Source organism: Balaenoptera musculus, chromosome 2 (assembly GCF_009873245.2).
Source record: "Balaenoptera musculus isolate JJ_BM4_2016_0621 chromosome 2, mBalMus1.pri.v3, whole genome shotgun sequence".
NCBI lineage: Eukaryota > Metazoa > Chordata > Mammalia > Artiodactyla > Balaenopteridae > Balaenoptera > Balaenoptera musculus.
Genome location: NC_045786.1, coordinates 89294893 through 89318058, shown reverse-complemented (window position 1 = coordinate 89318058; position 23166 = coordinate 89294893). Strand labels below are relative to the sequence as shown.

General features: G+C 38.8%; 1 protein-coding gene across 1 annotated transcript in view; it reads left to right on the top strand.

The window, feature by feature from the left end:
- The window catches only part of TUBGCP4 (tubulin gamma complex associated protein 4), a 47808-nt gene that overhangs the window by 1152 nt on the left and 23490 nt on the right, over positions 1-23166 (top strand). The window contains exons 2-9 of the mRNA XM_036844221.1: positions 8513-8641; positions 11551-11673; positions 12061-12114; positions 12556-12612; positions 15422-15501; positions 16905-17106; positions 19975-20140; positions 20379-20503. Coding sequence (XP_036700116.1) covers positions 8513-8641; positions 11551-11673; positions 12061-12114; positions 12556-12612; positions 15422-15501; positions 16905-17106; positions 19975-20140; positions 20379-20503 — 936 coding nt within the window. The remainder of the gene's footprint in view (positions 1-8512; positions 8642-11550; positions 11674-12060; positions 12115-12555; positions 12613-15421; positions 15502-16904; positions 17107-19974; positions 20141-20378; positions 20504-23166) is intronic.

Below are 23166 nucleotides of genomic sequence, written 5' to 3'. Positions count from 1 at the left end.
AAACTTGGTCTTGAGCCCAGTTTGTTGTTTTGTTTTGGTTTGGTTTTTTGTAGACTTTTTAATGATGGCCGTTGTGACTGGTGTAAGTGGTATCTCACTGTAGTTTTGCTTTGCATTTCTCTAATAAGTAGGGATGTTGAACATCTTTTCACATCTAAAGGGTATTATAAAAATAATAGTGTCCTCTATGTATATATAGAGTTTATTGCTGTTATTACCATTGAAAATAATCTGCGTTCGTTATTGGTGGTGGGATTGAAACAAAATACAAATCTGATATATTTTAAGATTTAGGAGTGATTTTAACCAGTTTACTTAGATTTAAAGTTGAGAAAACTGAGGCAAAGTGAAGTTAAGTTACTTGTGAAAGTCAAAGCTAGTAAGTGATGAAGCAGAAATTCAAATCCATGCCTTTGTTATTTTATTTCCTTATATTTTGACTGATGGGTTATTTAGATGTGTACTGTTTAATTTCCAAGTATTTGGAGGGGTTTTTCTAGATATCTTAATGATTTCTAATTTAATTGCATTATAGTCAGAGAACAAGCTCTGTCAGATTTCAAATTTTCAAAATTTTGTTGAGCCTTATTTTTATCCTTGGTAATACTCCTTTTCTTGAGACCTACTTTGTCTGATAGTAACATAGCCAAGCCTGACAGAAAAACAGATTTTTATGTTTACTGTATGTTATGTCATTTTCTTTCCTTTTACTTTCAAACTATATCTTTTTTTTGTTTGTTTTGTTACTCACATCACTCTGTTATTGGTCAAATTAGTCATACAGTCAACTGGGTCATTCCATCATTGGATGACTTGAATAATATTTTTTTTTTTATACAGCAGGTTGTTATTAGTCATCAATTTTATACACATCAGTGTATACACGTCAATCCCAATCGCCCAATTCATCACACCACCACCCCCACCCCCCCGCCGCTTTCCCCCCTTGGTGGCCATACATTTGTTCTCTACATCTGTGTCTCCATTTCTGCCCTGCAAGCCGGTTCATCTGTACCATTTTTCTAGCTTCCACATATATGTGCTAACATACGATATTTGTTTTTCTCTTTCTGACTTACTTCAGTCTATATGACAGTCTCTAGATCCATCCACGTCTCAACAAATGACCCAATTTTGTTCCTTTTTATGGCTGAGTAATATTCCATTGTATGTATGTACCACATCTTCTTTATCCATTTGTCTGTCGATGGGCATTTAGGTTGCTTCCATGACCTGGCTATTGTAAATAGTGCTGCAATGAACATTCGGGTGCATGTGTCTTTTTGAATTATGGTTTTCTCTGGGCATATGCCCAGTAGTAGGATTGCTGGGTCATATGATAATTCTATTTTTAGTTCTTTAAGGAACCTCCATACTGTTCTTCATAGTGGCTGTATCAATTTACATTCCCACCAACAGTGCAAGAGGGTTCCTTTTTCTCCACACCGTCTCCAGCATTTGTTGTTTGTAGATTTTCTGATGATGCCCATTCTAACTGGTGTGAGATGATACCTCATTGTAGTTTTGATTTGCATTTCTCTAGTAATTAGTGATGTTGAGCAGTTTTTCATGTGCTTCTTGGCCATCTGTATGTCTTCTTTGGAGAAATGTCTATTTAGGTCTTCTGCCCATTTTTGGATTGGGTTGTTTGTTTTCTTAATATTGAGCTGCATGAGCTGTTTATATATTTTGGAGATTAATCCTTTGTCCGTTGATTCGTTTGCAAATATTTTCTCCCATTCTGAGGGTTGTCTTTTCGTCTTGTTTATAGTTTCCTTTGCTGTGCAAAAGCTTTGAAGTTTCATTAGGTCCCATTTGTTTATTTTTGTTTTTATTTCCATTACTCTAGGAGGTGGATCAAAAAAGATCTTGCTGTGATTTATGTCAAAGAGTGTTCTTCCTATGTTTTCCTCTAAGAGTTTTATAGTGTCCGGTCTTATATTTAGGTCTCGAATCCATTTTGAGTTTATTTTTGTGTATGGTGTTAGGGAGTGTTCTAATTTCATTCTTTTACATGTAGCTGTCCAGTTTTCCCAGCACCACTTATTGAAGAGACTGTCTTTTCTCCATTGTATATCCTTGCCTCCTTTGTCATAGATTAGTTGACCATAGGTGTGTGGGTTTATCTCTGGGCTTTCTATCTTGTTCCATTGATCTATGTTTCTGTTTTTGTGCCAGTACCATATTGTCTTGATTACTGTAGTTTTATAGTGTAGTCTGAAGTCAGGGAGTCTGATTCCTCCAGCTCAGTTTTTATCCCTCAAGACTGCTTTGGCTGTTCGGGGTCTTTTGTGTCTCCATACAAATTTTAAGATTTTCTGTTCTGGTTCTGTAAAAAATGCCATTGGTAATTTGATAGGGATTGCATTGAATCTGTAGATTGCTTTGGGTAGTATAGTCATTTTCACAATATTGATTCTTCCAATCCAAGAACATGGTATATCTCTCCATCTGTTGGTGTCATCTTTAATTTCTTTCATCAGTGTCTTATAGTTTCCTGCATACAGGTCTTTTGTCTCCCTACGTAGGTTTATTACTAGGTATTTTATTCTTTTTGTTGCAGTGGTAAATGGGAGTGTTTCCTTAATTTCTCTTTCAGACTTTTCATCATTAGTGTATAGGAATGCAAGAGATTTCTGTGCATTAATTTTGTATCCTGCAACTTTACCAAATTCATTGATTAGCTCTAGTAGTTTTCTGGTGGCACCTTTAAGATTCTCTATGTATAATATCATGTCATCTGCAAACAGGGACAGTTTTACTTCTTCTTTTCCAATTTGTATTCCTTTTATTTCTTTTTCTTCTCTGATTGCTGTGGCTAGGACTTCCATAACTATGTTGAATAATAGTGGTGAGGGTGGACATCCTTGTCTTCTTCCTGATCTTAGAGGAAATGCTTCCAGTTTTTCACCATTGAGAATGATGTTTGCTGTGGGTTTGTCATATATGGCCTTTATTATGTTGAGGTAGGTTCCCTCTATGCCCACTTTCTGGAGAGTTTTTATCATAAATGGATGTTGAATTTTGTCAAAAGCTTTTTCTGCATCTATTGAGATGATTATATGGTTTTTCTTCTTCCATTTATTAATATGATGTATCACATTGATTGATTTGCATATATTGAAGAATCCTTGCATATCTGGGATAAATCCCACTTGATCATGGTGTATGATCCTTTTAATATGTTGTTGGATTCTGTTTGCTAGTATTTTGTTGAGGATTTTTGCATCTATATTCATCAGTGATATTGGTCTGTAATTTTCTTTTTGTGTAGTATCTTTGTCTGGTTTTGGTATCAGGGTGGCCTCATAGAATGAGTTTGGGAGTGTTCCTTCCTCTGCAATATTTTGGAAGAGTTTGAGAAGGATGGGTGTTAGCTCTTCTCTAAATGTTTGATAGAATTCACCTGTGAAGCCATCTGGTCCTGGACTTTTGTTTGTTGGAAGATTTTTAATCATAGTTTCAATTTCATTACTTGTGATTGGTCTGTTCATATTTTCTATTTCTTCCTGGTTCAGTCTTGGAGGTTATACCTTTCTAAGAATTTGTCCATTTCTTCCAGGTTGTCCATTTTATTGGCATAAAGTTGCTTGTAGTAGTCTCTTAGGATGCTTTGTATTTCTGCGGTGTCTGTTGTAACTTCTCGTTTTTCATTTCTAATTTTATTGATTTGAGTCCTGTCCCTCTTTTCTTGATCAGTCTGGCTAATGGTTTATCAATTTTGTTTATCTTCTCAAAGAATCAGCTTTTAGTTTTATTGATCTTTGCTATTGTTTTCTTTGTTTCTATTTCATTTATTTCTGCTCTGATCTTTATGATTTCTTTCCTTCTGCTAACTTTGGGTTTTGTTTTTTCTTCTTTCTCTAGTTCCTTTAGGTGTAAGGTTAGATTGTTTATTTGAGATTTTTCTTGTTTCTTGAGGTAGGCTTGTATAGCTATAAACTTCCATCTTAGAACTGCTTTTGCTGCATCCCATAGGTTTTGGATCGTCGTGTTTTCATTGTCATTTGTCTCTAGGTATTTTTTGATTTCCTCTTTGATTTCTTCAGTGATCTCTTGGTTATTTAGTAACGTATTGTTTAGCCTCCATGTGTTTGTGTTTTTTATGTTTTTTTCCCTGTAATTGATTTCTAATCTCATAGTGTTGTGGTCAGAAAAGATGCTTGATATGATTTCAGTTTTCTTAAATTTGCTGAGGCTTGATTTGTGACCCAAGATGTGATCTATCCTGGAGAATGTTCCGTGCACCCTTGAGAAGAAAGTGTAATCTGCTGTTTTTGGATGGAATGTCCTGTACATATCAAATCTATCTGGTCTGTTGTGTCATTTAAAGCTTCTGTTTCCTTTTGAACCCAGTTTTGTCTGGCTCCAGTATCTGAACCACTCTTTTCTACTCCTGCTTCCAGTAGTATTATCTAATCATCTCCATAACTTAGTAACTTAGGTATTGTTGGCCCCAGTTTACAAATGAGCAAACTGAAGTTCAGAGAACTTTGTGGTGGCTAGTCTTGATAAGGCAAGATTTGAATCTAGCTCTGTGGGATCACAAAGTCATGCCTGTTCCTATGAGAATTGGTAGTATAGGCTGTAGAGGAGCAGAAAATTTACATTCTTGGTCTATAAAACTTATAAATCAAACAGATTCCTTTTGTTATTATTTCTTTTCTCCTGTAAAACTAACACAATGCCAGGAATATAGGAGAAAAATATTCAGGAAGTAATTGTGTGTGCTAAGTAAAAAGAGACGAAAGAATATGGGAACAATAGCTGCCTTCCTTTTTTTCTTATAAAAACGTCTCAATCGGATATTTTCCTCCTTAAGTTCTCAGCTTTAAAGTTACCTTCTCAGAAAAACCTTCTCTGACCACCTTTTTAAGTATACTCCTTATGCCATTATTTTCTATCACAGCAACTTGTTTATTTCCCTTATAGGACATCACAATTCATATTATTTATTGTTGTTACTTATGTTTAGTCTTTCTCTCACATAGTTGCCCATGGGGGCTAAGACCACAGTGGTCTTCTTCATAGATGTACCAGGAGCCCCTAGTACAGTTTCTGCCACATAGTACGTATTAAGATATTTGTGAAAGAAAAAATTTGCACCAAAATCAGCAAATATTGCATACTTTCTGCAGAACAGTGTTTTTCACATTTCGATAAAGGGAAAAATTGTCATGAATGCCCAGTGTTGATAAAAACAATTTTATTGTAATATTGAATATGTATACACATTAAGCTAAGTATAAACTCAAGCATATTGCTCTTAAACAACTGTAAAACCAATTATTTTTACAAAGTAAATAAAACTACCAAACTGATAAATTCAAATTGACATTAATCTAATGCAGCTTCTCAGCATTGGCACTACTGACATTTTGGACTGGATAATTCTTTGCTGTGGGGGCCGTTCTGTGCATTGTAGGATGTTTAGCAGCATCCATGACCTCTACTTGCTAGATGCCAGTGGTATCCCCTGAGGTGTGGCAACCAAAAATATCTCCAGACATTACCATGTCCCTTGGGGGCAAAATTGCCCCCACTGAGAACCACTGATCTAATGTAATATATACTGTTGTTTTGCTAAAACTAAATTGTCAACGTTGAGTTTAATGGTAGAATGACTTTTCTGCAGATCTGGCTCTCTGTTTTCTATTTTGACTTCAGTAACTCTTATGAAGAGAATGCCTGTTCATATAAGTAGGTTGTACCAAATGGTACCAATAACTTTAAGGTATCGTTTGTTGTTTCAGAGTAACCAGACCTGGAACTTTTCTAAAACTCTGCCAACAAACACTGCTCAAATGCCAATTTTAATAAGAGTATCACTTAATAACTGAGTAGAGCTGTCCTAATAAGAAAAAATTGCTGACATGTATTGAGCACTTGCTATGTGCTTGGCATATGTGATTTACATGTATTAATTTATTTAATCCTCACAATTATCATCTTTATAGGTATGAAAACTGAGGCACAGAGGGGTATTGCTTGCCTAAGATTTCAAGCAAGTAAGAGGCAACTCAGGGATTCAAACCCAGGCAATCTGGCTCCAGAGACCAGGTTCTTAAGGACTATGTCATGCTACCTCTTAAGTTGTTAACTTGAAGATATGGTTAGCATTGTGTCATTAAAATCTACATTAAATGGAGTCCTAATCAAATTATTGTGGAATCAGTAACAGAAAAATTCTTCCTCACCTATTTATTACTACAGTTACTGTCACATAAAGATGGCTTCCACAAAATACAATACAATATGAATGTGAAATATTCTGAGTTCCTTGGGAGTAGTAAATATGTCTGATTTTGTTCACTATTTAATCTTGGAATGTTAGCACAGTGCCTGGGATAAGTACGTGGTCACTAAAAGTTGGTTGACTCTCCAAAGAAGATATACAATGGCCAATAAACAAATGAAAAGATGATCAATATCACTAATCATTAGGGAAATGCAAATCAAAAGCACAATGAGATATCATTTTATACCCGTTAGGATGGTTATTACCAAAAAAACAGAAAATAACAAGTGTTGGTGGGGTTGTAGAGAAATTAGAACCCTTGTGCATTGCTGGTGGAAATGTAAAATGGTGCAGTCCCTGTGGAAAACGATATGGTGACTCCTCCAAAAATTAAACACAGAATTACCAAATGATCCAGCAGTTTTATTCCTGGGTATATACCCAAAAGAAGTGAAAGCAGGGACTCAAATAGATATTTGTACACCCATGTTCATAGCAGCATTATTCACAATAGCCAAAAGGCAGAAGCAACTCAGATGTCCATAGACAAATGAAGTGAATAAACAAAATGCGGCATGTACATACAATGGAATATTATTCAGCCTTAGAAAGGAGAGAAATTCTAACACGTGCTACAACATGGATGAACCTTGAAGACACTATGCTAAGTGAAATAAGCCAGTCACAAAAGGATAAATATTGTAATCAAATTCATAGAGACAGAAATTAGAAGGGTACTTGCCAGGGTGTGTGGGGGAAGGAACAATGGGGAGTCATCGTTCAAGAGGTACAGAGTTTTAGTTTGGGAAGATGAAAAAGTTCTGGAGATGGATGGTGGTGATGGTTGCACAACATAGTGAATGCACTTAATGCCACTAAACTGTACACTTGATAATGGCTAAAATGGTAACTTTTATGTATATTTTGCTATGATTTTTTTCTTAGTTGATTGAATGAATACATTCTCCCACTACTATTTTTCTGCTTGAACTGCTGTGAAATCTTTACATACCATATTAGGCTATCATTTGGCCATGATTTAAATTAAAAATACAAATGAAAATATGGACACTAAATTATATGTCCAGTTATAAGGTGCTTTTACAGATTATAATATGGTACGTTAATTTTACATTTTTATCAAAATGAAAACAAAATTTAAATTTTCATAGAGAATTTGTAAATCCTAAGAATATGTCTGAGAAACCTCTGGAATCTGCAGAACCAAGAGTCAGCAATATTGCTCAAGAGACTTTGTTGCAACCAGATCAAAAACCCCATATATCCTTATAGACCATCCCAGGAAGATTCCATAAGGAATAGGTTATATACTTAGCCATGAAAAAGAATGAAATCTTGCCATTTGCGACAACATGGATGGGCCTGGAGGATATTATGCTTAGTGAAATAAGTCAGACAGAGAAAGACAAATACTTTATGATTTCACTTATATGTGGAATTTAGAAAACAAAACAAACAGACAAACATATCAAGACAGAAACAGATACATAGATACAGAGAACAAATGGTGGTCGCCAGAAGGGAGAGGGATAGGGGGAGGGATGAAATAGGTAAAGGGTATTAAGAGGTACACACTACCAGTTACAAAATAAACAAGTCACGGGCATGTAATGGTACAGCACAGGAATATAGTCAGTCTTTTTTTTTTTATAAATTTATTTATTTATTTATTTTGGGCTGCGTCGGGTCATTGCTGCTGCACGTGGTCTCAGTAGTTGTGGCTCGCGGGCTCTAGAGCGCAGGCTCAGTAGTTGTGGCACACGGGCTTAGTTGCTCCGCGGCATGTGGGATCTTCCCGCACCAGGGATAGAACCTGTGTCCCCTGCATTGGCAGGCAGATTCTTAACCACTGCGCCACCAGGGAAGCCCCTAGTCAGTCTTTTATAATAACTTAGTATGGTGTGTAATCTGTAAAAATACTGAATCACTATTTTGTATACCTGAAACCAATATAATATTTATACTTCAGTTAAAAAAAAAAGCAGGTAGTAGTGGCTGCCTCTGCGGAGGTTGACTTATTTTTAATGTATACCATTTTGTACTGTTTAAATTCTTTACCATGAATTACTGCCTATCTCAATAAATAACTAATTAAGTTGGGACTGGGGAACAAAGTCTTTGTAGTGATTTGGAAATACTTTTGTTATCTAGAACTTACCAGTCTTAAATAGCCATCTTGCAAAGGGAGACAATCGTTCTAGTGAGCAGTGAGTAGCGGGCATCAGCGTTTTTAGCATTATTCCTCTCTTGCAGGTGTCACAGGACTTCCCATTTCTCCATCCCAGTGAAACCAGTGTCCTGAATCGACTCTGCCGGCTGGGCACAGACTACATTCGTTTCATCGAGTTCACTGAACAGTACACGGGCCATGTGCAGCAGCAGGTAGGTTCCTGTTCTCAGGGAAGGCACACCTCCCCAGGGCTGGAGCTATGTCAAGCTTTCAATGAATCCATTGGTAATTCATGTGATGTAAGTGTCAAGAAGTTATGAATTTCTTATCACTGGAATTATTCAAGTGAAGCAAGGTGACTGTACCTCAGACAAGGGGAAAATATACATGGAGACCAATTTAGGCAGATGGATGTAAGAGAAAGTATGCTTTGCCCAAGTTTTAAGAGACCTGAATTAAATCAGTTTGAGCTGGACCAGAGTTCCAGTCCCAGAGGTGAAAACACAAAGCATTATTTCAAATTCCTTTGCCACTCTGCTTCTAACTACCGTAGTCACATTGAGGCAGGCAACTAAAATCTTCAGGCTTCCTTTTTCTTATTTGTAAATAAGAGTTAAACTGGAGAAGGTTCTTGGCATGTGGTAAGACTTAATAAATATTATTGATTAATATAAATTAATTGGAAGTCAGTGCTTTATAGTGTAGAGACCAAAGATCTGTTTTCCTGTCCATCACTTATTGGCCATAGACTGCTTAGCAGTAACCTGAGGCTCAGTTTCCTTACCTATAAAATGGGGATAGATAGTACCTATCTAATAGGGTTGTGGGGATTAAACAAGGTAATTCATGCAAAGTGCCTGGCATATGGTAGACACTCAAATTTTTTTTTTTAAGAGAAATTTTAAAGTTCTCTTTTACTTTTAACAGTCTGCAATTCTGTCAGTGGTAAGTAAGAAGATTGCTGCATTGTGTGACTCTGATTCAATGATGACTATTTTCCAGTGGAAAGAATGATTCTGGTCGAAGAGAAAGGCAAAGACTTCTAGAAAGGAAAAGGAAGGATGGTTTTCTGAAACAATGCAGTCAGTACCACCTGGCCCCTGTTATATAAACTGGTTGTCAGGCCCTTGGTGGTAATCTATAGGACAAAGGAGTCAGAGAATAATGCCTTATATTTTCATCTCTGGGACAGGGATTCTGATTCAAACAGATTTTGTTGCAGAGAAAAGAATTTAAAATCTAATCAATGCCAGGGACTTCCCTGGTGGTGCAGTGGTTAAGAATCCGCCTGCCAAGGCAGGGGACACGGGTTCGAGCCCTGGTCCAGGAAGATCCCACATGCTGCGGAGCCCATGAGCCACAACTACTAAGCCTGTGCTCTAGAGCCCGCGAGCCACAACTACTGAGCCCACATGCCACAACTACTGAAGCCCACGTGCCTAGAGCCCATGCTCCACAGCAAGAGAAGCCACTGCAATGAGAAGCCCGTGCACCACAACGAAGAGTAGCCCCCGCTCGCCGCAACTAGAGAAAGCCCGCATGCAGCAACAAAGACCCAACGCAGCCAAAAATAAATAAATAAATTTATATTAAAAAAACTCTAATCAATGCCAGTTTGCTATGAAGTCATAATAATGAGAACACAATGATCAAAGTTGGAACCTGTATACATATTAATATAGATGAAAAGGGCTCTTTCAGTGTTTGTATATAATACTTTAAAAAAACCAAACCTGTCCTATATTCGTGTGACTATGTGGATCTTATATGTGAATTCCTACTTTCCCAAATTCTAAAGATATTTGTAGTACCTCTTTTTTTTTTGAAAAGTAAAAGCAGTCTCATTTTTTCTTTCATTTTGTGATAAATGAAGACATTCAGTTCTCTGGAATGACATGACCAAAACAAAATCACCTGGTTGTAAGCCAATCTGGTCTGTTGCCCGTGCTGTTCTTATTATAGCTGGGAACATTTATCTCCAGGAACTACTAGTATCCTTTGCAGCATCCTCTGGCTACAGTGTGCCTTATAACCTCTGAGCCCAAGCTTCCTACCACATTTGTTGCTGAATTCTGCTATGGTATCTACCACCACCAGAGCCTGACCACGCAAATCAGTACATAGCCAGAAAGGCTAGTCATCGTGGCCTCTAGTCAACTATTAACTGCAATTCCCCCGGGTAGAAGAAGAATGCTTTTACAAAAAAACTGCAGCTTTCTTGAAAGACAAACCATATTTGTTAATAGCCTCTTGGTGAGTGTCTTCTAACTCCCCACGTTGGCTATCAGGTTCGTGTTTTTGATGAATTGCCATCTAGGCAGGAGAAGGGTTGTTAGAAGGAGGACTGAGTTCATTTTATTTATTCAGTAAATAGTTACCATCTGTTCAAAGAACTGTGCTAGGAAATGAAATGCAAAGATGAACAAAATATGGGCCCTTGCTTCATGAAGCTCTTGGTCTAGTGAGGGGACAGATAAACAAAAGTTCAGTTCCAGCACTAAACAGGGATGCTATGAAAGCAACAAAGGGGAGCTATTAATTCCCTAGGGAGAGTTAGAAAGGGCTTTGCAGGGAAGAGTTGCTGGAGTTGGGTCCTGCAGGAAGAGTAGGTATTTGTCACAAACATGAGCACATAGTTATAAGCAGACCACACTCACTCACAGGGGTGAGAGATAGAAACAAGGCACATTCAGGGAACTGCTGAGTAATTTGTAAATGAAGATGTGAAGTTGGAAGCAGTTAAAGATAATTTTGGAGAGAGAGTAAGGGCCAGAATACAGAAGTTGTTGTATACCATGTAGAGGAGTTTAGATATTACTCTGGGGCAAGGGGAAACCACCAAAGGGATTTAAGATAGAAGTTATAAGGTTAGAATTGAGCTGTTGAAAAACCTCTAGTGACAGTATGGAGTAATACCTGGTTGTTTGTAACATCTGAGCCACTTGGAAAATGAAAACATTATCACATTTTAAAAGGTCTCTTCAGTCAGGTTTTCCTCTCATTGAAGCACTGCTTTGATAGGGAATTATTTAAACCAAAAAATGTCATTAATAAGGGATAATGTCTTCCTTGGGTTTCAGGGTCTGAGCTGAAAAGTTGACTTCTCTTTGTTTGATTTCAGGATCACCATCCATCTCAGCAGGGCCAAGGTGGGTCACATGGAATCTACCTAAGGGCCTTCTGCACGGGGCTGGATTCAGTTTTGCAGCCTTATCGCCAAGCACTGCTTGATTTGGAACAAGAGGTGAGAAGAAATACGGGAAGGAACACCTCTGGGACAGCAGATGAGGACATGTTCCTGATTTGAAATGCCCTTTGATACGGTCAGGTGGTTAAGAATGAGCTATTTTCTGCGTGGCTGGAGGTTAAGTGTGCTCTCTGTGATTGCCCAAGCCATGATCAAAGTGGCGAGCGGATCACGGCAAAGGTTCCTGAGTGAGTTTAGAAGAGCCCTAGCTTTGGTTTTGTCATCACCTGAAAATCAACATTAATAATCTTCTATAAATGACCAATTCTCAATACCCTAAAATGAACGCTAAGCCTACTCTCACATTCGCTTCCGGTTTTCATAGATGAAATAGGTTCGAGATATTTTATATGGAGCCATAATCAGAGTGTCTTTTTGTTGCAGTTCCTGGCTGACCCCCATCTCTCCATATCACATGTCAATTACTCCTTAGATCAGGTATGATGCCCAGATAACAAAATGCTTTGGAATCTGTTGATATCATTAGAATAATCTAACTTAAAATATTATTTTTGAGAACTTTTTTCCTTCTGGATTCAGAGCCCAGCATTTGATATTCTGTGTGCTTTCCTAGATCAGAACTGTTTGAAAAGTTCCAAATTTAGTGAAAACTTACTGTGTGATGTTAATGCTCTAGACTGGCCTCAGTATTAACAATTATGCTAGCCTCAAACATAGAAACTGCTTCTGTCTGCCATTCTCTTTCTATCTGCAGCCAACCCCTGTAGCAAATTGCCTTAGGATACTGGATCTTGGCTGTTCTGTGGTATTGCCATCTTTATGTTAAGTGGGACTATTTAGAAACAAAGGCATTTCCTGAGTTAATTTTTTTTCCTTGTATTTGATTATATACCATCCTAATTATTCTCTCCTTTGCAGTTCCAGCTCCTTTTCCCCTCTGTGATGGTTGTAGTAGAACAAATTAAAAGTCAAAAGGTGAGAACTTTCCTTTTTCCTTTTGCTCTGGTAAGCACCAAGGAAATACTCATAATTAATTTTCCTTTACATTCTTTTTTGAAGAGCCTAGTTTTCAGTAGTTTTTATTATTTATTTATTCATTCAGTGGTAGCTGCTTGAGTATCATGCTAAGTATCAGGAATGCAAAAATAAGTTAGGACCCTCCCCTTAAGCACCTCCTGGTCCAGAAGGTGGGGGAAATGATAATAGATATACCCGAGAATGCTGCTGGGTAAGAGAACAATGCTATGGATACTTGGAGGTGAGAGCTTTTTACACTAAGGATTCAGAACTGTTGGATATGGATCTTGAGGAGAAGCAGAAAGTTAATCCTTAGAAAGAAAGAAGGTAGTAGGTTTATCGTTAGGGTACTGGCAGTTTTCTGAGAATTGTTAAATCATTGGGTGAAACCCAGATGTTTATTATATTAGTTAAATATGCCTATTCTTATCACAAGTTTTTATCATATGCATTGAAAAGTTAGGGTCTCCAGTGTCCAGAGAATGTCTTTTCTGGGTAGAACTAATAATTCTGAGATGCTTTAAGATTTTACATTAGAAGAAGTATCTACTGGTTCATAATTGGATCAAAAAGGACAAATGGATTAAATATGTTTAGTTCATTCATGTTCTTAAGCTGTTATATTTATGCCTTAGCTTATTAAGAGTGTTCATTTGAATATAACTAGTTAACTAGTCAGTTTGCCAGGTTGCTACTTAATTTTTTTGCTGTATAAGTCTAGAAACTTACCCTCTGCTGCATTCATTCTGTGCTAGCAGAGCCAGCAGGGGAAATGCTGTTTGACCCTGCAAAGCTGATGGCCCTCATCAAATAACATCGAGCTTTTATTGTGCACTTGTTGCATACCAGGCTCTGTGCTAAGTGCTTTACATACATTATCACAGTCAATCCTCTAAAAAATCAAATAGGTTAAGGAATGTGCTTAGGGTCACACAGATGGTAGTAAATGGTACAACTAGGATATAAACCCAGGGCTGTCTGACTCCAAAGACTATGCTCTTAACCACTCTACTAAACCATCTTCCAAAATTGGAGGGGAACTTCTAGGTAAGTGGGGTTAGTGTAAGGGTCCATACATGCCGGCACATCTCAGTTGACTTTGAGCTTCCGTTGGCCACAGGAAGGAGAGTGGAAAATGAGTAGAGGGATTGCAGATGGGTGAACCTTCCTTCCTGCCGAGGAGGTTGTAGGAAGCTGAGTGCTAAGGCTCTAAAAAATGAGGTTGTGGGTGAGAATGGGGGAGTGCAAACAGGCACAGGGGATCCTTTTAGAGTGATGGAAATGTCATAAAACTGGATTACAGTGATGGTTGCACAATGCTGTAAATTTACTAAAAATTGTTGAAAGTACCCTTAAAATAGGTGAATTTATTGTATATAAATTATACCTCAATAAAGCAGTTAAAAAAAAAAAAAACAGAGGCAAAAGGACATTGAAAGAGGAAGCAGATTTTTAGAAAAGTGTATACCTTGTGAGTAGTCTGAATTAGGCCTTAATCTGAAGTAAGAGCTTTCTTTACCTCTTTTCTTGGAATTTCAACTCTAAATGATTCTGGTTTTTCCTTAGTGCAGTAGTTCTCAAACTTCATTGTGCATTAGAATCACCTGGAGCAGATTGTTAAAACCAGATCGCTGGGCCCTACCCCAGAGATTCTGATTCAGTAGGTCTGGAGTGAGGCCCAAGATTTTGCATTTCTTACAAGTTTCCAGGTGATGCACACATGCTGCTGGGGGATGGGGTGGGATGGGGAGGGGCAGGGAGGTGGAGGGTCCATAATTCGAGAACAACTATTGTGATGTTGTGATTTATAATAAGAAATATAGATTTGGTCTTTGTCCCATTTCTGGCACAGAGCTTCTAAAACTCAGAATTTCCTAAGTAATAAGGGCAGTAAAGGTGTCTTGATATTCATAACAAACCCCTTTCTACCACACCTGAGTTTGTTAATGAGGTGATTTTGGGAAAGCACTTAAGTATGGGGCTGGTTGCCAGGGGAACCACCCATGTGATTGGAGAGTTGGAACTTTCAGTCCCACCATTCCCACCTGACCTCTGGGGAGAGAGGAGGGCAGAGGGCAGAGAGCTGGAAATTGAGTTCAGTCACCAATGGCCAGTGATTTCGTTACTCCTGCCTGTGTAATGAAGGCTCCATAAAAACCCGAAAGGACGGGGTTTGGAGAGCTTCCAGGTTGGTGAACCAGAGTGCCTCTGTGTGCCACCGTGCCGGGCAGAAGCTCCTTTGTTCGGGACCTCACCCTATGTATCCTTTTCATCTGGGTGTTGATTCGTATCCTTTAGTATCCTTCATAATAAATAGGTAATCTAGTGAATAAGTGGGTTTCCTGAGTTCTGTGAGCTGCTCTAGCAAATGAGTGGAATCCAGGGAGGGGGAACCTCTGATCTATTAATCAGCCAGTTAGAAGCACAGGGAACAACCTGAACTTGTGATTGGCGTCAGAAATGGAGGGCAGTCTTGTGGGACTGAGCCCTTAACCTGTGGAATCTGATGCTATCTCTGGGTGGATCGTATCAGAATTGAGTTGGATTGTAGGCCCCCCAAGCTGGTGTCAGAGGATTGCTTGGTAGTGTGGGGAAACCCCCCACACGTTGGAATTGGAGTCAGAATCAGAACTATACAAAAATCTTATGAGAAAGTTTATCCCCATTCTCTGCAGATTGTGCCCTCTTGATTGAGTATAGAATATGAGATTGTGCTACATGAACTATTAAAATGGAATTCAGCTTGACAAGGCTGTATTTTCTACAGATTCATGGTTGTCAAATCCTGGAAACAGTGTACAAACACAGCTGTGGAGGTTTGCCTCCTGTTCGCAGTGCACTAGAAAAGTAAGTCATGGCTTCACTGGGGCTGGGAGGGGGAGTGGGTGGTCAAGTGACTTGATTTTGCACAAGTTTTATTTTCAGGTCATCTCAGGTTTCCTTCTGGGAAAAGTTATGACCAGGATGGAAAAGCCCCATGAGCAAAGGAGCCCATGTAATCCTTACGGTGGCTCAGAAATTGCAAAAAGGGGGTTTTAATAAAGTGTTGAGTATTGAAGCAAGGCTCTAGATGCCTGGATGACCTTGAGGCAGTCCTTTTTCATTTTTGGATCTCATTATCCTTGGAGAATTTCCAATACATGTGCTGGATTATGCTTAACTATGTCTAAATATATGTATTTTGAGTAGCTTTATAATCTTATAATGCCACTCTTAAGAATTTTATCCTAACAAAATTATTCAAAAGAAGAAAATAACCATATGCACGATCATTATTCACTGCAATGTTGTCTACTGTATTAAGAAATTAGAAAATTACCAGCAGCAGAACAAAGCTGATTAAAGATATATTCACTTGATAGACTATAATGCAATTAAAATTACAAATACTATAACAACAGGTAAAAATATGTTTTATAATACTATCTGAAAAAAGGATACAAAATTTTATGATTACAACTGTATTAAATGTGGAGTATGATCAAAGACTGCCTGTAGAATGTTCCACAATCTGGATTTTTCTGATTATTTCCTCATGATTAGATTCAGGTTGAACATTTTTGGCAAGAATACTACATAGGTCATATTATTTCCTGTTACAGCATATCAGAAAGCACAAAAAGTAAGTTTGTCCTATTACTGGTGTTAAGTTTCATCACTTGGTTTAGGTGTTTTCCACCAGATCTCTCTGTTTTAGAGGGACGTTTTCCCCTTTGTCATTAATATGTTCTCTGAGATGTGATCCCTTGAGACCATGTGAATATCCCATTCTCCTTTCTGCATTTTGTTTCAGTCTCTGCATTTTGTTGGATAATACTTTTTAAGGTATATCAGCTTCTCACATACTGAATCTACTTTCCTTATGTGATTCCAACAAAAATAAAAACTAATTTAATACTGTGTTAGCCAAAAAGAGACTCCTGTAAGTCCATTTAATTTTAAAAGGAATCATCCATTTTGAAACTTACTTTACTCAAAAAGAGGGAAAAAAATGTGCTTCTTCTAAAAGACTATCAGAACATTTACTGAACATTTCAGACTTTAGTACACTGGTTAAAAGTTTGGAAATTTACCACTTAGTTCATCTGCAGACATTTAAGTTAAAATAGCACAGTTATTTTTAGCTTAATTGGTCATTTCCCTTCTGCTGACCAAACCCTCAGGCCTCTGTTTATCCTGTAGCAGTTTAAAGCATGGGTTTAGTGTCCTCTTAGTGGACTTCTGAGGCTCTTGCTTTCCTCTCCACTCAGAATCCTGGCCGTGTGTCACGGGGTCATGTACAAGCAGCTCTCAGCCTGGATGCTACATGGACTCCTCTTGGACCAGCACGAAGAGTTCTTTATCAAACAGGGTCCATCTTCTGGTAATGTCAGTGCCCAGCCAGAAGAGGATGAGGAGGATCTGGGCATTGGGGGACTGACAGGAAAACAACTGAGAGAACTCCAGGACTTGGTGAGAGCCCAGCCAGAAGCCTAGCCTTCTCCCGCCAGGAGTCGGAAAAGTCTACAGCTAGATGACCTTTAGGTGACTTGTCCCTGCCCCCAGCCCCCAGCTCATCATAGCCTGGGCACCTTCCATAAATTCTTTAAATGTAAACACTTGGCTTTATCTTGGCTTAATACTTAAACTTAATGCCTAACAATGTGAGACTATAAAATAGAAAATATATTTGTGAGATTCCTTTTGTTTCCCCTCTTCCTGGTATACGCATTTAAGAGAATAATAATAAGTCTTGGCTCTTCAGGTAGTCTTGTAGGTACCCAGAGCTTTTACATGCAATTTAGAGTTTGTTTTTTTTTGTTTTTGTTTTTTTTTTTGTTTTTTTTATAAATGTATTTATTTATTTTTGGCTGCGTTGGGTCTTTGTTGCTGCGCATGGGCTTTCTCTAGTTGTGGCAAGCGGGGGCTACTCTTCGTTGCGGTGCATGGGCTTCTCGTTGTGGTGGCTTCTCTTGTTGCAGGGCATGGGCTCTAGGCGCGTGGGCTTCAGTAGTTGTGGCACGTGGGCTTCAGTAGTTGTGGCTCGCGGGCTCTAGAGCACAGGCTCAGTAGTTGTGCCGCACGGGCTTAGCTGCTCCGCGGCATGTGGGATCTTCCCGGACCAGGGCTCGAACCCGTGTCCCCTGCATTGGCAGGCGGATTCTTAACCACTGTGCCACCAGGGAAGCCCCAATTTAGAGTTTTGATTAGACTCCCCAAAGTCCTCTATTGTCCTTATCCATTCATCCATTCATCCATTCATTTATCCTGTTACAACGTTTTATTGAATGCCTGTTATATGCCAGGTACTGTTCCACATGCCACAACTGCATAAACAAATAAAATGTAGTAGTCCCTGTCCTTAAAGAGCTTATAGTTTAGTGGAAGATATATTACAGTGTACTAAGTGCTCTGGAAAGAGTAAGTATGGGTATTCTGGGAACATGGTCTTAGAGTAACTAGAGAAGGCTTTTCAGTGGAATGTATGTCTAAATTGCAAACAGTTTGGGAGGAGGACTTCCCTCACGGTCCAGTGGTTAAAACTCCGAGCTTCTAATGCAGGGGGTGCGGGTTTGATCCCTGGTCGGGGAACTAAGATCCCACATGCCGCACCGTCAAAAAGAAAAAAAAAAATTCCAAGCAAAGGGAAGGACTGTGTAAAGTACAGACGCCATGAAGGACATGGCTCATTTGGGGAAGCATTAGTAATTCAATTGAGAGAGTCAAGTAAATAAAGGCTGAGATGTAGAGTGTAAGGGACAGTGGGGAGGGTGTGGGAAGTGGCAGTCAATGAAGCTTTTGAGATGAGCAGAGGTAAGATCATGAAAGCCCTTGTAAACAATGGGAAGAAATTTAGACTTGAGCCTGAAGAGAGCTGGGAACTGTGAAGAATTTTAGGCAAGAGGTTAACCTACCTCTGTATGTTAGACTTTATGATAGATCACTCTAGAAACTGTGTGGGGAATCGTTTTTTAAAAAATTAAGATTAGCAGCAAGTAGGTCAGTTAGAAGAATGTTGGGGACATTAGCTGAAAAATAATGGTGGCCTACACCAAGGGTGGGAACAGTAAATATGGTGAAGAATAAAGAGGCTTGAGAGATATTAAGGAGCTGGAACAGGTAGGTCGTGGTGATTAATTGGCTATGGGTCCAGAGGGAAGAATCAAGGATGATACCCAAGTCTCTGCCTTTAGTAGTGGGCGACTAGTGACGATAAGGAACATGGATTGCTGGTGTCAGGGGAAAGAAGATGGGTCTAACTTTGGACACATTGAGTTTGAGGTGCTTGTAGGAAATGACCAGTGGGCTGAGCCTAGAGCTCATGAGAGTAATCTAGCTTAAAGTCTTAGGAGTCATCGGCATACAGAAGTTTTTAATTTGGGGTCCATGAGTGGCTTCAGAGGGTCTGTGAAGTGTATGGTTATATATTTTTCTGGAAGGTCCTAGCTTTTATAATTGCAGAGTCCTGTGATGCAGAAAGATTAAAAATATCTCTTATGATGATCAGTTCAGCCTTAGAAGAAGACGTGATTGTCTAGGAAGAGTGTTGAGAGCCAGAGGAGAAGAGGGTCTAGGATAGTGCCCTGAGGCACACCAGCACCCAAGCCCAAAACTAAAAGGGTGAATAGCAGAGATCAAAGTCAGGAGTATGGAGCCTAAAGTTCCAGTTGGAGCTGGATAAGGGTCAACTCAAAAGCAAGTCAGGGAACAGAAGGGGCCTGAGTGATTGGGTGGTGAGTGGGCTAGATCAGTGGTTCTCAAACTGTAGAGTACCTCAGAATCACCTGGAGAGCTAGTTAAAACACGGACTGCTGGGCCTACCCCCCAGGTTTTCTGTAAATCTGGGGAGGGGCTTGAAAATTTGCATTATTAACAAGCTCCCAAGTGAGGCCAATGGTGCTGGTCCAGGAGCCAGGCTTTGAGACCCGCTTGGCTAAATGAGTCAGGCTTGTGTAAAGAGCTGGGCAGAGCAGGCATATGCACAAGATAATAAATCGTAGACATGTAGGTCTGGAAAAAAAACAGAGATCAATTATTCCATGGTACAAGTAAGGAGACCGAGTTCCAGACCTACTGCACAAGTTTTTACACAGTAGCCAAGGCAGAGGGCTAAAATCCTAATGTTAATAAAACCACTGCTATTTCCACCGTGCTATCTTGCTGACTAAAAATGGAATACACTTCTCTAGCACTAGTAATGTAACAATTATGCAACTTCAGATTTAAAGTCCCTGCTTCTAGAAAATATAAATCACGGGTTGGGAGAGCTGCCGGATGTTTCCTTGCTTTCCCTTTCTCACTTCCTACATCATCTCTGATACGGATTATTTCTTTGACCAGCGCCTGATAGAAGAAGAGAACATGCTGGCACCATCTCTAAAGCAGTTTTCTCTGCGAGTGGAGATTCTGCCATCCTACATTCCAGTGAGGGTTGCTGAAAAAATCCTGTTTGTTGGAGAATCTGTCCAGATGTTCGAGAATCAAAATGTAAACCTGACTAGGAAAGGTAGGAATCTCCTTGCCCAACCGTACCCCATCCTCAAAGGCTTATTTGATGCTGTGTGGCCCCAAAGTCTGCCTGGGCAGAGTGGGTGGTTACTGACCTTTATGTTCTGAGATTTCAGCACAGCTGTGAGTGACATGCTTAACTGCGAAGCAGGTGAAATAGCTGTGGCACTGGGATGAGAAACCCTTGCCTGTGCAGGTTCCCTGTCTTCCTTTGACAGTGCCTTCCTGTTTTGCAGGATCCATTTTGAAAAACCAGGAGGACACTTTTGCTGCAGAGCTGCATCGTCTCAAGCAGCAACCCCTCTTCAGCCTGGTGGACTTTGAGCAGGTGGTGGATCGTATACGTAGTACTGTGGCTGAGGTTTGTCTTTCTTAGTATATTTTCTTTGGAAGAAAATAGGTTAGTTCCCCCAAAATTGAGTACTTGACTTTTGTTTCTTCTTAATGTGATTAGAACTTAACTTGGAGGGAATTGAGAGAGTTGAAGGGCAGGAAGTAGAAAATAAAAGCATTCTCTCTGTTTTTAATAATAGAACTGCCTTGGCCTTTTCCCACCTGACAGGAGTTTGATTGTTAGCTAGTTAGTTAATTAATTAGTTGAATAAAGGGAGGTCTTGGTTTCATTTCAGACTGTCAGCATTTTGAGTCCGTCTGTATAGTTGGCAATGACTTCAGGGAATCAACTGATTCTGACTAAATTTAGTGCCTTACTTATATTTTAGAATGGCTTTATTATGTATTCTTTAATTAATTTATTTATTTTTAATTAATTAATTAATTTATTTATTTTTGGCTGTGTTGGGTCTTCGTTTTTGTGTGAGGGCTTTCTCTAGTTGTGGCAAGCGGGGGCCACTCCTCATCGCGGTGCATGGGCCTCTCACTATCGCGGCCTCTCTTGTTGCGGAGCACAGGCTCCAGACGCGCAGGCTCAGTAGTTGTGGCTCACGGGCCCAGTTGCTCCACGGCATGTGGGATCTTCCCAGACCAGGGCTCGAACCCGTGTCCCCTGCATTAGCAGGCAGATTCTCAACCACTGCGCCACCAGGGAAGCCCCTGTATTCTTTAATTTATGGATATGATAATCTTAGGAAGGCAGAACAAGTAATATTTTTCCATTCTTATAAATGAAAAAAAATTCTCAGAAAGCTAACTTCTCTGATGTCACATAGTGAGTAACAAAGGTGAGCTCAGAAGCAAGTCTTTGACTCCTAGTTCAGTGTTTTTAAGTGAATTGTGCTTCATCCACCAACTTAAATTGTGACCAGTAATTTTTCAAATGGGCATATGTTCTGTGGCTTATAATAAGGTTTGATGCACAGGTGTGTGATAATGTGAAATGAGATCTTTTGTTAGTTGTGTTAACTGTGTTAGTGGTTTTCAACTCTGGCTATGCATAGAATGACGTGGGGAAATCTGAAAACATGCACTTGCACCAAATCCTTACCTCCAGAGTTTCTGACTCATAGGTCAGGAGGGAGTCAGTACTGTTAGGTACTTGTATTTACACCAGCCAATCAACAAACCTCTGCAGGTGATTTTGAAGCACAGGGGCACTAGGGTCAGTGTCTAGAATTGCTGAGATTAGCGTCAGATATACTCATGTTGGAAGCACAGTAATCTGTCATGAATTTGATTTCCTTTTCTGGTCACTATCTCAAAAATTCCAAGGCACTGGAGACAGAGCTGTGGTGTAGACATAGAATATTAGATCTTGAGGTGACCTTGAAGTATCACTTGATTTGATTCCTTATGGGAAAGTAAATATCTAAACTACCCAGAATACATATTTCTGTCCATTCAGACTTTCAAGACACTGCCTCTCCATCTATAGCCAAGGCAGCTGTTGTCTAGGGGGCTGGTGCCTTCACTCCCTTTCATCTTATTGACTTGATTTCTCTTCTGTTATCATTTTTGTGGTAACTCTTTGGGAAATATAGTTAATGGAGGAAAGTAAAATTTTATTAAACGAATAACATAGAATTTCAAAATTGTTTCCTTGTGAAATTTTGAAACACATATGTTGCTCAAAATTATATTTCCGGTTTGTAAAAATGATAGACAAAGAATTGAAGCTCAGACTCTTGGAAGCTAATACTTTGACAGCTATAATTGTAACAATAATAACAGCTTAAAGTAATAAAAGAGAGTATACCAGGGAGGAAAAGGGGACAGTGTCTTGCAAATACATATCATACTCACCCCCTTTTGGATCTCTTTCTCTCCTTTTCATATTTTAAAAAGGTATACATACCATATGAATCTGTTTATATAAGGTTTAAAAACAAGCAGCGCTAATCTGGTGTTAGATGTCAGGATAGCATTTGCCTTTGGTAGGTGGAAAGGACATGGGTGGGCCTTTCAGGATGCTGGTTATACAGGTGTGTTCATTTTGTGAGAATTCTTCAAGCTGTAAACTTACAGTTGGTGCACTTTTCTGTATGTATTTTAGTACTTCAACAAAAAGATTTTAAAAATTAATTGCTAGATATGTAATAGGTTTTTTTTGTTAATTTTATCTTTAGTTGGTTACTACTTATATAGAAAAATTGTGGTATTAATTTTTGTAGGTTAATCTTATACCTGGCAACTTATTGAAGTCTTTTTTTTTTTTTTTTTTAGTTTTAATGGTTTGTCTGTTAATTCTATTGATTTTCCTCACTAATGATCATATCATTTGCAATTATTGAAAGTTTTACAATTTTCCTTCCAATTTTTCAACTTTTGCTTCTTTTTTTTCTTACAGTCTTAACTAGGATCTCTAGTACGGCATTCAACCACTGGGTTGATAGTTGACATAAGCTATGTTAAACAATAGAGGTGATAATGGGCATCCTTGATTTGTTGGCTCTTAAAGATAATGCATATAAAGTTTCTCTATTACTTTAGTGTTTGCTGTAGGCTTTGGCACATGAGTTTATCAAGTTTAAAAAAATTACCTTCTCTTCCTAGTTTGCTGTGAGTTTTTATAATAAATAGATGTTGAATTTTATCACTGCTTATTCTATATCAATTAGGGTGCAGTTT